Source organism: Sorghum bicolor, chromosome 1 (assembly GCF_000003195.3).
Source record: "Sorghum bicolor cultivar BTx623 chromosome 1, Sorghum_bicolor_NCBIv3, whole genome shotgun sequence".
NCBI lineage: Eukaryota > Viridiplantae > Streptophyta > Magnoliopsida > Poales > Poaceae > Sorghum > Sorghum bicolor.
The window spans coordinates 53158809-53177816 of NC_012870.2; the positions used below are offsets into that span (position 1 = coordinate 53158809).

At 42.3% G+C, this 19008-nt stretch overlaps 1 protein-coding gene and 1 long non-coding RNA gene across 3 annotated transcripts; one reads left to right on the forward strand and one right to left on the reverse strand.

The window, feature by feature from the left end:
* LOC8083891 (probable NAD(P)H-dependent oxidoreductase 1) lies at positions 1094–3119 on the forward strand. Its single transcript, XM_002464759.2, has 3 exons — positions 1094–1575; positions 1679–2120; positions 2223–3119. The coding sequence occupies exons 1-3, from the start codon at positions 1211–1213 to the stop codon at positions 2484–2486; spliced, it is 1071 nt and encodes a 356-aa protein (XP_002464804.1). The 5' UTR covers positions 1094–1210; the 3' UTR covers positions 2487–3119.
* LOC110431984 lies at positions 6803–8987 on the reverse strand. Of its 2 annotated transcripts, XR_002449436.1 has the most exons (4): positions 8582–8984; positions 8338–8439; positions 7430–7661; positions 6803–7016 (listed from the first exon to the last, which is right to left on the reverse strand). It is a non-coding gene; the product is annotated as an uncharacterized LOC110431984 (long non-coding RNA). The 2 variants fall into 2 exon arrangements; XR_002449435.1 differs by having other exon boundaries at positions 7430–8439; positions 8582–8987.

The following is a 19008-nucleotide window of genomic DNA, read 5'->3' on the forward strand; positions in this document are numbered from 1 at the left end:
CGTGACACTGTAGCGTTGTGCTACGCTAGAACTCCTAATTATGTATTTACCATTTTACGCTTTCTAACATACAAAACGTATTTTGGGGTGTTACAGTATGTTTGTTTTGTCTAAAAAATGCTGTATGTTGTTGACCGCATCCCCAGTTCTTAGGGAATGAACTTGGTTGCACTCTATAATTTGTCGCATATCAGACTACTTATGGTTCATGAGCTTGTCCCCACATGAGATCGATCTTCTTTAGGCCTCACCTGTTTGCGTGCTGCCCTTCGTAGTTCGCTTTGAGATACAAAGGTGCGGGGCCAGCGGCAGAGTTTGACGGCTTGCCAAAAACAATACGGGGACGGCGATATAGATTCTGATCAAGATACGATGTGGAAACCACCACAGTAATGCCAAAATACCAACCACAAACGTTACATTGGGATTGGGGTCCCGGTTGGAGGGCCGACGATCGACCATGTATTATTGTATTGGTATTATATTATACATACAATGTATTGGTATTTATAAATATGTAAACACTTAAATAGTATAAAAATATCTCTATACTTTGTAATGGAAAAAAATATCTATCAAGATTATATTTTAAAATTGAGACAAACTAATATCAGATTATATTATGGTTGATATGATCGCCAGGGTCGAAGCTACGTAGTAGCTTGCGGGTGCCCAGGCACCCACAAAAATTTAAAAAACCACACATTTTCACCATTGTTGTGGATTAAATTTCACACCTATAAGAGAGAGGCACCCCCATCCAATTCGTTCTAGCTTCGCCCTTGATCGTCATAAAATAAGTTATAGGTTTTAAATTCTATAGAAATGGTAAAACATAAATAGATATAGATATGTACCATTCGCATTGTTTTCATGAATTTTTGATAGTTTTTTCCTCTCTCGTTGCAATGTACGGACCTATTTGCTATTAAAAATAAAAAGTTAAAGCTAAGCTTTGAACTTGAAGACCATCATATGGAAACTAGAAAAATACCAACCACAGATACAGATGTACATTGGGATTGGGGTCCCGGTGCCGGCGGGCCGACCATTTATATTGCACAATGCTCGTGTATAGTAATATATACGACCTTTACTGCGTTCAAAACAAGGCAGTCCAAGCATACTATAGAGTTATAGACCGTAGCAGGTGCGCACGGAGCTTTTCACAACACAGTCTTGATACCACGTACCGTAGCACGCACAAGTCATGGCTGCCGGCGGGGGTGCCGACCAAGGGAGCAATGCTGCGACTTTTCCCATGCCAGCAGTGGCGCTGAGCTCCGGTGGGAAGCCGATGCCGCGGGTGGGCTTCGGCACGGCGACGGCCACGCTCGGCCAAGCCGAGGGCCGCGCCGGCGTGACGGAGGCCATCCTCCGCGCCCTCGACGCCGGGTACCGCCACTTGGACACCGCCGCAGTGTACAACACGGAGGCCTCGCTCGGCGACGCCGTGGCTGAGGCCGTGCGTGCTGGGACCGTCGCTTCCCGGGACGACCTCTACGTCACGTCCAAGCTCTGGATGACCGACGCGCACCCCGGCCGTGTCCTGCCGGCGCTCCACAAGACACTTCAGTATGTGACTACTATATATGTAGCCACGCACTAGCAGCAGGCAGCACAGCAGTACGATTGATGGTCTTGTTGCGAACAATGCCTAATTCTTTTTGTCGATCAGGAATCTGCAGACGGAGTATGTGGACCTGTACCTGATTCACCACCCGGTGAGCATGCAGCCGCCGGACGAGGCTCGAGGAGGAGAAGGGCCGGCGGTGGTGGCGAAGAAAGGCCTTGTGGCGTTGGACATGGAGGGTGTGTGGGAGGAGATGGAGGAGTGCCACAGGCGAGGCCTGGCCAGGGCCATCGGCGTCAGCAACTTCAGCTGCAAGAAGCTAGAGTACCTGCTCTCCTTCGCCAAGATCCCTCCGGCTGTTAACCAGGTGGAGGTGAACCCATGTTGCCGGCAGGAGAAGCTCAGGCAGTTCTGCAGGACTAAAGGTATCCAGCTATGCGGCTACTCTGCCATGGGTGCCAGCGGCACGGCATGGGCAAACAACTCCGTCCTGGAGTCCCCTGTCCTCAAACAAATCGCCCAGGATAGGGGCAAAACCGTTGCCCAGGTAATGAACTCTTATAAAATAGTACTAGTAGATTTCACTACTGTTATGATTACAAGTTAGAAGTGAACTTATATGAGCCAGCTGCTGATGCTGAGGTTGCAGGTGTGCATTAGGTGGGTCTACGAGCAGGGTGACTGCGTGATCGTCAAGAGCTTTAACCCGAGCAGGATGCGGGAGAACCTTGGCATCTTCGACTGGGAGCTCACTGACGACGACCGCCGCAAGATTAGCGAGCTCCCAGAGTCCAGGGGCAACTACGATTTCTTGGTACATGAGTCTGGGCCATACAAAACAGTAGAGGAGTTGTGGGATGGTGAGATCACAGCCGGCCAATCTAACGAAACGCCGCTCGTCTCCTACGACTGATGATAGTGCTTTATTTGTGATTTCCTTGGTCATGGAGGCGGGGATTGTATCAGGTCTTTCTCTTTGTCAAGACAGAAATGGTCAATATAAGTTATGGAGATGTGAATTTACACAAGCAAAACCTCACTTATCCGCGCTGACCTTCAAACGGGCTTCCATATCTCACACTACTACAGTCAGGTACAGCAGGGGCGGCTAAATAAGCTTTGTAAGGGCGGCTGGCCCAGCCGTCCTTATGCAAACGCTCTTACTGTAAGGACGGTTCAACACCAGCCGCCCTTACAGTGGGCCACTGTAAGGGCGGTTGGAAACAACGACCGCCCTTACTAGTGACCACTGTAAGAGCGGCTGGTGCTTCCAGCCGCCCTTATAGTGAACATTAGTAAGGGCGGCTTGTGTCTCAGCCGCCCTTAAGTTTTTCACGTAGTGTCAGCAGGAAAGTCCTTTAATCAAGATACGGAAACACTTAGACAATGATGTAATGCTACAAAGCCTGCAACTTGCTTGTAAGACTTGATGCTGATGTTGATGTTGATGTTGTGATGTACTGCTACCCTTAACGATTAAACTTCTTCTATACCTATACATATGTAATTGCGTAATTGTGGATGTTGAGAAATTGTATTTATTTTACTGTATCCCTCACATTAACAAATTCTAGCCCTCTCTAACCTACTCTATCAGTTTTTGGGTTTTTTATTTATTAATTGTGAATTCATCTGCTGCATAGCATAACTTTTGGTCTAGCTCTGTCTCCTATTTGCTTTCCTTTTTTTTTGAGGGGACACGAGGGGCTCAGGGCCCCTACTGAGCTATTTGCATTCCTTGAGCCTAATAAACAATAATTGGTGAAATTAAAAAACAGAACAAGAGGATATATAGAGTCTGTTTGGAACTACTCGAACTCTATCGTAGAGCAGCTCCAAAAAACTAAAGTTTCTAAAATAGCCTTTTAGATGGTTTGCAAAACCCTATTACTTTCTGAGTAGAGTTGGCGGAGCTATCCCTTGGCTAGTAAAATTGGAAGTGGAGCTAAAAAAAGGTGGATCGAAACAGTTCCCATATACACATGCCAGTAGCCAATCTCAACAATGCAACTTGCCACATACATGTAGGCTCTGTCCATTCAATATATTATACTGTATAGTATGATATACAGTAAGATGTTTGGTGGTAGACGATAAACCCTTAACAACAAGATGTTTGAGATGATTTCATAATCTTGTTATGTGTGTCTTAGTCTTTCTAACGTGCTTTATAGTATTATCTTGTTATGTTTTATACTTCCTCCATCCCAAATTATAAAGTATACTAAGAATCTTGAGAGTCAAAGTATCTCAAATTTGACCAAAATTATAAAACAACTATAAATATTTATATCATTAAATAGATATATATACTGCGAAAATATAATCGATAAAGAACCTAACGACACTTAGTTGATATCATAAATATTGTTATCTTATCATACAAATTTGGTCAAATTTGGCATGCTTTGACTCTCCAAGATTTTTGAAATGACTTATAATTTAGAATGAAGGGAATACGATTTTATTATGTAGAGAATATTAATAAGTATATATGACAAAATTTGTTATATTTCTCTCTCAATATAAATAAAAATTATAAATTTATACTAGTAAACAAATTTTGTTGACACATGTTAGGGGGACCATGTCGCCTGCTAGCCCCCATGGCTCCGTCACTGGTGTCAGTGTTCTAAATCACCGGCTAGTAAATTTCTAAGATTGTGTGTTGAGTCTTGGATAGTGAGCTTGGAGGGCACAAAAGAGTTTTGCCGTAGGGGTTACAAACAGGCGAGAAAGGGAGAGGGCTCATAGGTCTCTGTATTGCGTGGATGTATTGTTGCTATATGTGTGTGAACAAAGAATATTCAAATATCTTGATAGAGCCCCAATCCCTCCCTTTTATAGCTCAAGGGAGGAGCACTGGGTTACACTGTGGGAAGAGAGGGAAAAGAGAAAAAGAAGAAAGAGAAAAATAGAGGAATGCAATGGAAGAAGCTTTAGCGGTGGTGTTGTTCTCCTCCAGCAGATGGGCCCTACTCGCCCTGATGTTAAGGATCGAGGTGCTCCTTGCATCATGGACCTATTCGCCACTGTGGTAATAGTGATGTGTCGCTCACCGTGGTGGCAATAGTAGCACGTCGTCCGCCTGGTTGTGGAGCCATGGCGCACGGTATGGCTTGCGGTCCAGTCTGCACCCCCCGGACTGGTGCCATATGCGATTTGAGTGGCATAGTGCCGATTCGCCCGACACTATTACGGGTGTGCACTCCTAAGTCTGGCCCAACTTGGCCTTGGGTGATGTAGGGTGTGCCAACTATTGTACTATGGCATGGCCACTGTAGTATGAATCACCATATCGGAGTGGTTGGGGGACAACCCAGGACCTCTGCGGGTCGAGACGCTTTTCGCCCAACCCTTAGATTCACCCCAAGTCATAGGGAAAGGCGAAGGCTCCCCCAACGGGTTGGGTGAGGCAGAATGCATGTTCCATCCCACGAGTGAAGAAGGCCTCGCACCCAAGGGGTTGTGCGAGGCAAAACTTATGTCCAGCCATTGGATGGGCCGAAACTAATGTTTGGACCATCAGAAGAGGCAGGGTTCCTTTGAGAAGGACTAGATCAGATTTGGGTCATGTTCTAAGTCACTCAAAGTGGCTTTAATGGGTTATCAAGGCCATTTATCTGAGTACCTTGACAATGGTACCTCACAACGGTCCTTACATATCAAATTTATTTATCAAATAAACAAAGAAAAGGATCCAAATGAAATCAACATCCAGATTTAGGGTTTTATCTGACAGAATTCCACGAGTTTTGGTGTTTGTGTATTTCTGTAGGGGGTTATCAGGAAATACGGAAGAAAGGCCCACACGTTGGGATTACATAGAGATATTAACGTGCCGCGCAATTATCTTACATCTAGAAGACTCCAGAAGCCACGGGAACGAAGCGGAGGCCGAACGGGGCCTGGCCCAGGGCGCCCGCCCTGAGGACCATGGCGCCCGCCCCCTGTTGGAGTCCAATCAGGACACTCTTTCGGGATCAAGCTCCACCGACCTAAAGGATCAAGGATAACCGTTCAATCAATGTCGGTTTGATCCAACGGCCCATATTCACTTGGAAGGACTATAAAACCAGACCCCTGGCCCCTGAAGGAGAGAGCCTCTCAACCCTAATTCATTATTCATCAAGGGAGAAGAAGCCTCTGATCAAGCCTAGAGCCACCACATCAATTAGATATCTAGATTAGCATAGCTACATAGGATTAGAACTAGGAGTCAATCTTCGATTGGTTTCCGGATCTGTCAAGAGGATTCTTGGTAATTCTCTAATTGTTCTTCTAATTGTTCATCTTTGTTCTTCAATATTATGAATATGACTTTGTTCTACTTCAATATATTGCTTATGACTTTGCTCTACTTATTTATATTAAGATTATATTGTTCTTAGTCTATCATAGTTATATACTTGGCTTAGTTAGATTGGATCTATATACATGTTTAGGATCGTATAGCGTTTATCCATCGGATCCATGGGTAAATAATAGATATTGTGTAGGCGTGGTGCTTATACCGTATTTATCTGCGATTGTACCCTATATGCCAGATCGCGGGGTAGTTCGTGGTAGTGACAGCTCCATTGATTCTTATATAGTCCCCCTCTCGTGTATAGGGTTGGCAGAGCAACATTATTACAGGGGAGTGATTGCGATGTTTCTCATATTCCTTGATAATATCACTATGCATGGGCGTAGTCCTGTCTCACAATGATTGCTAACACTACAAGAAACACATGGCTTTTTAACATTTAGTTATGTCACAATATATGGAATTTATGTTACAAATTATGGAATTTATGTTACAAATTAAGATTTATGACATCAAGTTGACAAAAATGAAAACGTGGAAAAGCCCGCGTCATAAAATGATTATGTGACATTTGTTTGGTTCATGTCACAAACATATGACATTGGTTTATTGTCACAAAATCGTAGGCCTTGCCACGTGGCAGCTGACATGGCAGGGAGAAAAAATGTCACAAAATGAGTTTTGGCCTACTAAAGCCCACATAGCTCATGGGCCTGAAATCTATTTAGAGTGGTGTTAGCTGGTCCATTATTTTCAATTACAACCCATATAGATTTCGAGCTCACAACAATTCAGCCCATATAATATTTTTTTACTCTCATAATACATCCCGTATTTTATCCCACATATTTCAGCCCATATTTTTCACAAGCCCACAAAATTAAGCCTATTTTTTTCCAGCACACATAATTCAGCCCATATAATTGCATCCAAATAATTTTCCAACATATAAAACATCAGATCCAAATGAATTAACATCTTCACAGTAAATACAATATCATTACATCAATCTATCAATTCATTACAAATGTAGGGTCTCAAGCAGCAAATAGGCATAATGGCATTCTAGTGATTAGCAAGTACCCAACTGCTTCAGTCTAGCTGCTTCAGTTTTTCCTCTCTGAAGTTTAGAGCCTACAAATATACAGTAAAGGATAAGTTGCAATTATTCAAAAATCTCTCACAAAATATATAGACTCAAAATCTAGTGATTTCAAAGACATGAAAAAGGCAGTCAGCAAACCAGAGACCAACACATCTTATCAAGATAATAGAAATGTGGCCTCGAATTATGTTCTTCTATTAGACTCAATCAATCAAATCCCAACTCTGAAGGCAGCATACATAACAAAGAAAATGCTTCCTTTTTTTCTTTTTGTTCAGACCAAAAATTTATATCAAGTCTTAAACCAGGCACCAATAGCAGTCTGTACATGGCAAATGTACAAAATATAAGTGGATGATATGCACTAATTGACTTTCCAAATAGAAACTACATGCAGCAAAAATTACCAGGTATTAGGATCTCAACATGAATAGGCATTTACCTTTAGCTGACGGTGTCCCAAATCTGGACCTTGATGACCTTGCCGTCGACCTAGAGACTGCGGGTGGCGAACTCGACGACGCTAACGCCCGGTACCCGCCTGGTGAAGCGGGAGAGGAGGTTGGACTTACTGATGCCGGAGCCGCATTTACTTAAAGACAAACCCTCAACTGCAAGTAGTCACCCCCTTATTTACCAGTTCACTGCCAAGCTTTGTGGCGGATGAAATCATGCTGAAAAAGGAACCACATGCTACTCATAAGACAGAAATACAAAGTGCCCAAAAAAAGCAAAATGGCCTTTGAAAACTAAGGGAAATCAAACCATTTTTCTTCTGCACTTATGAAAATAGTACAATACTTTGCCACTCTAACTTGTGAAGGTGAGCTCAGCTAAGTTTGTTACAATATAACTATCATTCATTAAATATGTAGCACCAGCCTACTCAGTGAGTTTCCCATAATTATCAGAAGTATTATGTTAGCTATAGAAAACCGAGTCAAAGCTTGGACAGAGGTATCCTAAAAAAGAATCTATTGTGCCTGTGCACATACCCAACTAATGTAGCACATATTGTAACATTTAAAAGGAACCAGCAACTTAGAAAGAGAAAAATATCATATGACACCATCGACAATAAAATATTACTAAACAATTCAAGGGTCTGCCCTTATCCACTAAAGCTAGAATGAACATGCACACGGGCAGTTTTTGGTCCATACAAAATAAAAAATCTGTAGCAGCTCAACCTATGAAAAAGAAACATGTTAAGTGCATCATCAGACAGCCTGTACAAAGCTATGACAGCAATAAGGTATAAGTAGTTAAGTGCATCATCAGACGGCCTGTACAGACATGTAGCTGAGTACACTAAAAATTGGAGGTACTCGCAGGAGGGATGGACTCAACTTGCTATGAACCTTGATAAAAATGTGCCTCAGAGCTACTGACCCCTCTTTCAAGTAACCCACAACTCCAGTAAATGTGATACATAACCTGGTCAACAGCTCCCTACAAATGGATATGAAATCGATTCAGTAAGCAAGTATGGGAGTATCTTAACTCAAACTATAGCCTTGTATTAGACAAAGAAGGAAGCAGCAGCATCCGTGCTAGATCTACTAAGGAAAGAAGATAGCATGGAGCGATTTACCTTGTCATCTGTGGCCACGGTACCCTGCCCTACCCCACATCGGCAGCTCATGCTGATGCGCCTTCGCCCAAGGCTCGCCCTCCACCTCGGCGATGCTCGCACCACACAGCTATTGTCCGTGGCCACACCGCTCCACTTCGGCCGCGCAGATGGCAGACGGACGACATCGATCTCAGAACCTCAATGTTGATCCGGCCGGGGCAGACGATGGTCCAGAGAGAGGCCACGACGGCGTCGATCTGACCGCTACTAATCTAGGAGAAGGTGTGGTGCTGCCAGTGAAGCCCCTCGTCGGTTCTCGGAGGAGGGCATGGCCTAGCGGGGGCGAGCGATAGAGTGCCGGCGGCTGTGTGGTTTGTGCTGGCGGAGGATGAGGGGCAGTGAGTTAGGGTTGGAGAGGGGAGCAGCTGACCAAAAATATTTTGTTTCCCAGGAGCCTGTGCTGTTCGATCAAAATGGATGGTCCAGATCGTCCCATGAGTCACGTGGGCTTGAGGGAGCTAAAGCCCAACGCATTAGGCCCAAGTTCCATCCATATATGACTGATTAATCAAAATAGATGCACTGTTCAATAAAGTATACTTTTTAAATAGTATTACGTTTTTCAACTAGTATCATGTTGGTGATTATAAATCTAATTAATTTAGAACCATACATCCTTCGGCCAGTTAGAGGTAGGAGGGGGTTTTCATTTTTTTTCTTTTATTTTCTCTTTTCTTTTTCTTTTTCTTTTTGTTTTCTATTTTCAATCTATTTTCGAAAATAAAACCAAATAAACTCAATCTACAGGTGGTAACCTATGATCAATAGATGTGGCAAAAGGCCTTGTCAACATGCACAATTTATTTTTAAAAAAATTAATAAAATAATTTGTGACACACAAACAAGCCTTGTGACACAGAAAATATTGTCACTAGATGAAATTTGACTTGTTAAATGACATTTGTTGTGACATACAACTTGTTATTGTCACTAAGTCACAGCGCCTAAAATATAATGTCACAAAATAGATGATATAGTGACATTATGATAATTGTCATATTAAAAACGTTAAAAAGCCACACATTTCTTGTAGTGTAAGTATAATTGCACTAACTATGATAATGCTAGACTATATAGTTAAGAATAACTTAGGAAATATTCTTGTAGTTCGTTCTAATACCATGCTAATGACTTGCTAAAATATCTAATTGAGGTGCTTATCATATTTATATGTGGCTAAGTTATGCTGATCAGATTAATTATCTTTGTCACTATTCATTACTCTATATATCCTTTATGTGACACTTATCCCTGTATGAAAGAGTTAGATAAATATTCTCAATTATACATACAATGATAGATACTCAATCTTATATTCCATTCTATAATCAACATTGATGATTACTAATCCCTTCCCAGTGGTAAAAATATAAATAACGATACCTGGAATACTTCCCGGTTAAAATGCTACATCGGTATTATCTGTGCGCTTGCAGATCCCATTCATTATTTATTTAGATGAACAATTGCATATTTCAATACCGCGTCTCTCATGTCATGCTGGGGATGACAACTTGGCTTAAGTGGTATGAGGGATAGGTTTGGCATTTTTGGCGCCGTTATCAGAATTAGAAAACTAAGTCTACTTTTGGTAATGACGTTAAGAATACCCAACAACCCCTAGGGTCCGTGGGTGATAGGATGCCCATGGTGTGCATGGGCTCGGGGCACACATGAGTAAGTAAAATGAACCCTTGGCCCATTTAGTTTGATTTTTGGTGTTTGGTGATAAAAAAATCAAATTGGATGAATGTGTTTGCAAGTGTTTTTGTTGTAGTACAAACAGGGTGCATATGCAGACTTGGACTAGTTTGGAATGAGGAAAAGATAATCAACAACCAAAAGTAAGACCCCAGAAGATGTGTTGATATTCAAAATGAAGCTAGGAATTTAAGACGCAAAGAAAAAAACTCAAAGCAATAATGGAGGAGACGACACAAAGAAACATAAATGGGGTAGGCACTGCTTGCCTAGTGGTGGGACTGCCCACACTGGTGGTGGGACCGCCAGGAGGACTGGTTCACTAGTGACACTAGTGTCCACCAGCTCTATACCTCTAGATGGGGAGTACAAACACCATGTTTTTTGCTCAAGCTTCAGCTATGCCTCACAGCCAGACCGTGAGAGCCGACGGTGGGACCGCTAGGCATGGGCAATGACATGTGGGGAGGAGGTGCGGTAACCATTGGTGCAACATGTGACCATTACCAGCCAGATGGTGGGACCGCTAGGTCTCGGGTGAGAGCTGTTTTGCCCCAACGGCTATATTGAGTGTTTGGGATTACAAATACCCCCAACCTACCCAAACATAGGGGGAGGAGTTGGGAAACTTTCCATAGGTGTTGATACACCTCTCTAGTGTTGTGCATATGCATAGTGCTTAGTGATATATTCGATTATTAGTGTAGGTGCTTTGCGAAGTGAGGGGTACATGCATCTATTGCCCTCTCTCCTTTGTCTGAGAATAGCTATAATGCACATGCACTACATTCCAAGATGGAGGGAGCATCTAGTAGCAACCTAGTAGGAGGATCCTATGCACCTCCTAATAATTAGGTAACTAAGTATTACCCAAACTCTAATCCATGTCCGATAGTGTGTTGTTGGTCATCCATCACTACATCTCTGCTAGAGTTAGGGTTTGCTCCCCCCTATCCCCTGTTGGCCCCTAGAATGCTAGTGGTAGGTTGGCATATCAGTGGGGTATAGGTGCTATAGCAAGGTAATGGAGGCGCACCATTGGTCACGGTGGGTGGTTTTGACTGTCTGCAATGGCTAGTGCAGCGGATAGAAGTCTCAGCAGCAAACGATTAGTAGAGGTGATGGATTACTCAAGGAACATTTCAAAGCACTTGGGCCAGGTGGTTTCCTAGCAGATTTACCAAAACTTTTGAGAAGTAATAAGATCATCTACTGCCTATGATTTTCACCAGGGGGATTAGCCATTGTTTAGTTGGACTTGGAGGTTATAACCCTCATTCCAAAGGTGTTGGAAGAAAAGCAAATACAATAATATATGCCTATTTGCCTATTGAACATTACTTTTAGAATGTTTACTGAAGTAGCTACTAATCATGTTAATAAAGTGGTTGACCACATAATGTGCCCAACTCAATGGACTTTAATGAGTGGATCCAACATCCTTGAAGGGTATTTATCCTGCATGATACAATACACAAACTATAAAGGAATAAACTAAATAGGGTCATTTTCAAAATAGATTTTGAGGAATCATGACAAGGTTAGATAGCCACTTTTGCTACAAATGCTGCATATGAAAGGTTTTTCACCCAAATGGATCAAATGGGTTGAAACTTTATCATGGGTGGTATATGGAAATTAATGTAAATGTTGAGATTGGACACTTTTTCCAATGAAATAAGTGGCATCGTCAAGCGGAGCCTCTATCTCCTTTTTTGTTCAACATAGTTTCTAACATGTCAAGAGTTCTTATTAATAGAGCAAAAGAAGATGTGGAGTTAAGAGGAGTGGTGCCACATCTGATGAGATTTTTTGAGACTTGATGTGGATTTTCGTAATTTTGAGAGTTTGATTAGGGTTTTTTGGTTTCTGAAACATTATTTGAAATTTTGGGTCAAACCATAGGCATATAGTTAATAATAATCATTTTCTAATTGTAAACACTATGCATAGGTATGAAATTCAATTTCTAAACATTTTAGAAACTCACATTCCTCACCCTTTTTTTAATAGAGTATAATCCCATTTCCATTGAAACAATGGAAATACACATGTTGTCACCATTGAAAACAAAAATAAAACAAGTGTTGAACAATTTTAAAAAGTATAAAATATTTCACTTTATTTTGTGATTTCTAGTTGCATCACCAAGTAGAAATTTTTGGGTGCAGCATTATATTTACAGTAGATGAGGTCTTTAGCACTTCACCACTAAATATTTTGTGGAGACTGGTTTGAATGTACCTAAAGTTAAACAAAATCATTTGGAAGTGGTATTCTCCACAAGAAATAATTTTTTGCATTAGTATCTTCGTACAGGAATCATTTTAAGAAAAGATAACTTAGCCAAATACAATTGGCAAGGCAGGGAACAATTTGCTGTGACCATAAAAATGAGGTGATTCACTTCCTCCATGAATGCCATTTTGCCCATATGGTTTGGGCCTACATATACACGTTGCTTTAAGCCTTTATTAACCTCATAGTGTTTTTTGCATGTTCATGAGTTGGCTTACGGGGTTTGGGACGGATTTAAACCATTCTTTCTTCTTGAGGTAGCAGGTACTTGCTGGTCTTGATGTTTGAAAAGAAACATGCTTATTCTTCTTTGTAGGTGGTATATTTGGTTACTCGTTGGCTTCACATATCAGTATGAAATATGGAAAAATAGCATTTTGAGTGTGCAATGGTCAATACAGCACCCTTGCCAAGTTTAATGACCAGATGGAAATTTTACTCATTTTCAAAAAGGAAAATATAAATGGTTCGGCTCTACGGAATTGATTTCCTCTGCTTAGTTTTTATTTGAATTTCTAAATTATCATGAAAAAATAGTAATATATTTAGATAGTCATCATACATTTAATAATGCAAGGTGCCTAAGAGCTGAATTTGTTTAGGCGAGTCTTACAGAGTCAGGGTGAGTCTTTTTAGTCATTTAGTTGGCCGGCTAGTTATAGTTCAATGGACAAAGTGACAAACCCCCGACCACCATATTGTCTCTAGTCCTGCTCGCATCTTAATGTAAATATATATGCAGACCTCATGCAAGTTCGGCCTTCTTAAGCTGTGGTTTCAGAAAGAAACAACTCAACTGTAATTTGTTTTTGCCAAGACCACCAAGCTTAGCTTTTCATTTTTTGATTAGACTAGGTAGCGTATCCGTGCGTTGCTACAGGATAATAAATATTATGTACTAAAAATACATAGATCACATAATAAGATAACATTACTATAAAATTTAAGTATCAATATTAAAATAATATTAATGCAAACCACAAAGTTTATGAAATTAACATAGTCATTCCATCCGCCGTCCATATCACCAACGACACCAGCGCCAGTAGCGTCCTTCGCGGCACCATGCTCCTTATGACTAATATTATTTATGCAAACAAATATGATGTTAGTGAGATATTATTTGTGCAATAAAAATTGAATGAAAAAATTGCATTTATGAGTTAGTAATGTAATGTTACCTTACCTATGGCGTTAGGACCTCCTTAAATACAATATTTTTCGTGAAAATTCCATCCGTTGTTGGGATCTTCTTATCCTTATCTTTTTTATTTGACGTATTCTTAGGTTTTTTTCCCTCGGCATTCCTTTTAGCATTTTTCTTATCCATCTTTTTGGCCTTCTCCTCTTGTGCATCCCCATCAGGTGGAAGGGCAAGGATCTTAATATTCGTTCTTGATGTGGCTCTAGACATTGCAACGTACAACTGTCCATGAGAGAACACCGGTGCGGGTAGGTACACACCCACGTTTGGGATAGTTTGGCCTTGTGACTTATTGACTGTCATGGCAAAGCTCAACCTAATAGGAAACTGCTTCCTCTTAAACTGAAACGGGAACATCTCGTCATCAGACGGGCAGAGCGGTATTCGAGGAAGGAATACCCGCTTTCCAGCATGCTGCCCCACAACAATTTCCGCATCAATTGTATTTCTTCGGAACCCTCGCACCACCAGCCTTGTACCATTGCATAGCCCATTAGCAGGGTCAATATTCCTAAGCAATATGACAGGACATCCGAGCTTCAGCTTCAAGACGTGTGGCGGTAGCCCATTAGGGGTCAGACTATTAAGGAACTCTGATGGATAGTAGTTATGTGGATCATCTACCGCGGAGTCAAAACTGTGATACACTGTCTCACCTCCCTGGAACATATCAATCATTTTCATATTGATCATGTCCACCCAATCGTTACGTGTAGATAAAATCGCTCGGGTGGTGATGTAGTCTTTGTCCGCCATGTTTTTATTTAGATCTGGGAAGATGATGTCGATCAATGTATGAAGATCTTTCTCTGCATCGCCAGAGTACAGAACACAGATCTCGTCTGGAATACGTACATTACCATCTCCATTAACCTCTTCTGTTCCTCCACCAATACGCAATAGATAATCTGCAAACCATGGATCACTTTGAGCCCTCATGTTACGGACGAGCTTTAGGTGGCGTACGGATTCCCAAAGATATGACCTTCGTAGAGAAGCACCGACTATCTGAGCCCTGGAGCCTTTCCGCACAACAGGGAGGACCTGTCTAAAATCGCCACCAAGGACAACAGTCTTACCACCAAAAGGTAGGTGTGACCGTCCCATTATATCTCGTAGGCTGTTGTCTAGTGCTTCAACATTTTGTCTCTTTGTCATAGATGCCTCATCCCAAATAATGAGAGCTGCTTGCTGCAACAACTTGGCTGTACCACTCTGTTTAGTGAAGGTACAACAACCGCCCTCTTGAAGAGTGAGAGGTATCTTGAAACGGGAATGGGCCGTCCTCCCACCTGGCATTATGGACGCTGCGACTCCAGATGTAGCTGTAGCCACGACAAGCTTGTCCTGGCTACGAAGTTTTGCAATTAGTGCCCTATACAAAAATGTCTTCCCTGTTCCACCAGGTCCATCCACAAAGAACAGCCCGCCTTGTTTGCTACAGACCGCGGCCATTATCTCATCGTATGCAGACCTTTGCTCAGTGTTGAGTGAGTCGCATAATAGCACATCTTTAGGATTCTGCTCGATGCTAGCTTCCTCAAATATCTCACGAGGAATATGGCTGGCATCGTCGTATGAGTGATCAATATCTGGAAGAGGAAATGCCTTTATGCCCTTCCCCATAGACTGCAGCATGTTTCTAATATCTATTAAAACCATCTGTTGTACCAGATCAGGAGATGGATTATTACGGCAGTAGTCCTCTGACATTGCATCATAGTGTTTTTTCCATAACCCCATCACATCATGCGGCTCGCAAAATACCAGTATTGTTGCGAACAGTCTTCGCAAAGAGGAAGGCATCTGAAATAAAGTAGCTTCAGTTAAACATTCATCCAAGGTATTATCTTCTTCGATTAGACCTCTCCTTTCTGCAGCTTCACGAAAAGAAGGTAGTAGAATACCATCAACTGTCCTGAGGTGTTCGTATGAGGTAGCACCAGCAACATTATTCAAAAGAACACGAAGAAAGTAGCGTTCACCCTCGGCAGGATGAGCAGAGATGACTCTTCCAACTTGGAACACAGAGTTTTTCCTTTTCTGCCAGAATTTACCATCAGACTGCCAGGTAAAATGCTCGGGGAAGTCTCGATATAATATTCCGCGAGCTTCCTCATGATTCTTATTTGCTTCGAAGTATGCTGTGAACATTGACTCTTATACACCTGGTCTGTTAACGATTCGTTCGACCTTGTCCCGTTTGTGAAATGCAACCATGTGCATGTCAGGTAGATGAAGCTGCAACTGCTGTACTGGTGGATGATTTTTGCTCAAGTCAAAGCCATATATCCTCCATAGCGCTTCTGGAGGCGTCACCCAACGGGCATCTCTATACTGTTTGATCTCATCAATGTTTCCTTTCTCGTCTTCTTTATCGGTCTCCCTCATCACAACCGATGCCCTATCATGTCCCTTGTATATGTATTTGAACAGATATTTTACTGTTTTTATGCTCCCACAAGCCTCAACATTTATATGACAGTTGAAGGTACGTAGCAAGCAAGGGTTGTAAGGGACGACCCATTGATTGTCAAGGTAATGGCCTCGAACTTTTTGCATGCGCCCATCATTGCGTCGTCGATAAATGGGGTATGAATCCTTTCCTTGTGTTGATGCCTCACAGAATGGGCGTGGGTAAAGGTTTTTGCATGACCCACGACCTACTGTGCACGGACATGATGGATTAAGCACCCCACAAGGACCATGCATCATATGTTTCGTGACCATCTTGTATAGCTCGGGGTACTTTTTCTTTTTTGGTAGCTCTGCACTGATGATCATATCATATTGCTCAGGACATGTGAGCTTGTACTTTCGTTCCATTATTAGCAAGAAGTGTGCATGCGGCAAACCCCTCTTTTGAAACTCTACTACATATACGTAGGCTTTAACCTTCCCAAGTATGTCTTTTTCCATCAACATTTTCCTCATTGCATCCAACTTTGCTCTGAAGACCCGTGTGACGAGATCTGGGCGGTCCTGTGCTGTCTGGCCTGGGTAAAGTTCATTCTTGATCTCATCCCAGTTAGGGTTACAAGTCATTGTGAGAAAGATATCAGGTTTACCATACTTTCGAACCAGAGCCATTGCATCCATGTATCGACGCCTCATATCACGGGGTCCTCCAATGAATGATGAAGATAGGACAGTACGCCGTCCGACATTCTCAGCAGACCCTTCACCCGAATTCATGCTATCCACCAAGCCTTGGTATAGATCAGCCCTCAATGTATCCTGATTCATCCTCATGTAGTCTAAACGTGAGCTCTCAATCTTGATGTAGGTGTCGACGGCAAACTGCTGGAAAAGGCGTTTGCCATAGAGTATTGGATTAAATATCCCTGGCCGCATCTGAAATTTGTAGCAATAGTAGTCACGCACGGAGACACATGTATTTGAAACAGGTTCTACAAGAAGACATTGTTCAAATTAGTATCATGAGTTAGCAGAAAGGATTTTACTTTGCATTATTTAAAAGATTTGAAATTACCTCCATCATTGTCACCATTGTCAGCACGCCTTTTACGGGTTTCTCGAGCTCGCTCAACTTGAGCCATAGTAACACCCACTTTTGGAATGCAATTGTGCCACCCAAGCTCACCCTTTGGAAAGAACAATGGGTATGACAAGGAGTCGTAACATGCATTATATGAGCGAATGTCATGTATAGACCGATCTTTCCCTTGGAGGAGAACACTATGCTCAAATTGACCATGACGCTCACTACCCTCAACCCAGACGGCGGCAACCTCTGATGTCAACGGCACGTTATATGTTCTCTGGTCAAGGCGCTGGTCAAGGTTTAGCTCGACTCGGTAATCCTCAAGGTTTTCAACATGCCCCATACTCCTTAATTGCTGAGAGTAGGGATTCCCTTCAAGGATCCCCACCAATTGTTGTATAACTTCTCTGTCTTTTTGGGCACATTGCTCACGACACTTGCTCATCCGATGATCGAGGGACGGGTCATCATCGTAAAAATAAAGCTCGAGGTGCCGCTTTTCGACACCCTCCTCTTTACCAAATGATCGTATGTTATGGTAAATCTGACCATGGGCACGGAACGTGTAGACACCGCAGATCCGCATGTTAGTGGTGATACGATCTAAGTGGCAGTACAAAGAAGTGAAAGAGAAGTGACCATTGAAATATCTGATGTTTGCTCGGAAATGCCTAGCATCAGCGTCCGAGCTTGACCACAATCTCATGAGCTCTGGTGGTGTCTCAGGACTTGAAAGATGAATCTTTCCACCCCTACAACAGAAACCAGGGGGTTCGCCCTCAAACTTCTTTGCGTCGCAGTGCTTGCAGTTCGGCACCGACGGTAGCATGTGCGACTCTGACGGGACATTAGCGTACACCCGGTCGTATGGATCAGGCTCACTGTTCTCTTGCTCATCTTTGTCGAGATTGTGCTCGATGTCAGATTCATCCTCGTCGTCTTCTGAAAATATGTTGATGTGTTACACATTGAAAGCAACTATCTGATAGATTTTTTTAACTATTACGTGTTGTACCTTGTCCGGCAAAAAAATACGCCTCGTCCTCTTCCTCATCCTCCTCGAATATGACACCCTCGTCATAGTCTGTGCAGCACAACCATATATATGATTAGACAAATGGCCTATAAAAAAATAAAAACACATAGATGTAATAAAGTAAATACCATCCTCGACCATAGTGTCCGGTGTATGGTCTTGTGCAACGTTAGTAGGTATTGAATTGGTATAGTCAACTGCAGACGGTTTCGTATGTGTGCCTGTGCAATTATTTGGTGGTTGAATTAGCGTTTCCTGGGTAACACCATCTGTAGCAAAAAATAGGTATGAGATTTTGGAATATGAGAGAAAAGTACCAACAAAATATAGTGATCACGGCTAATTACCGTTGCAAAGAACACTCGATTGAGTCAGGCCATTCGAGTCAATGCACTTTCCATCCGTACACACTTTAGTTCTACCTCCAATGTTCGCTTCAAAAATCTGATTGCGACGTGATAAAAGGGCATTTCTTTCACCATTGGCCACTCGCTTCCGCTGAACGGTGTGTGCTGCATCCAATTCAGGGGTCTCGCCTTCTGGATCTTGAACTATAGTTGTGATGTGAACCGGCGTTCCCGTCAATTCAGGTATCTCCATATTGTTTGATTGGGGTTCGGGCGATTGAGGTGAAGAAGGGA

Bases quoted from the DNA above. Each gene is read 5' to 3' on its own strand.
- LOC8083891 (XM_002464759.2), top strand. From the start codon at position 1,211: ATGGCTGCCGGCGGGGGTGCCGACCAAGGGAGCAATGCTGCGACTTTT. The intron at 1,576-1,678 runs GTATGTGACTAC...TTTGTCGATCAG, and splicing joins GCGCTCCACAAGACACTTCA to GAATCTGCAGACGGAGTATG. The intron at 2,121-2,222 runs GTAATGAACTCT...CTGAGGTTGCAG, and splicing joins GGGGCAAAACCGTTGCCCAG to GTGTGCATTAGGTGGGTCTA.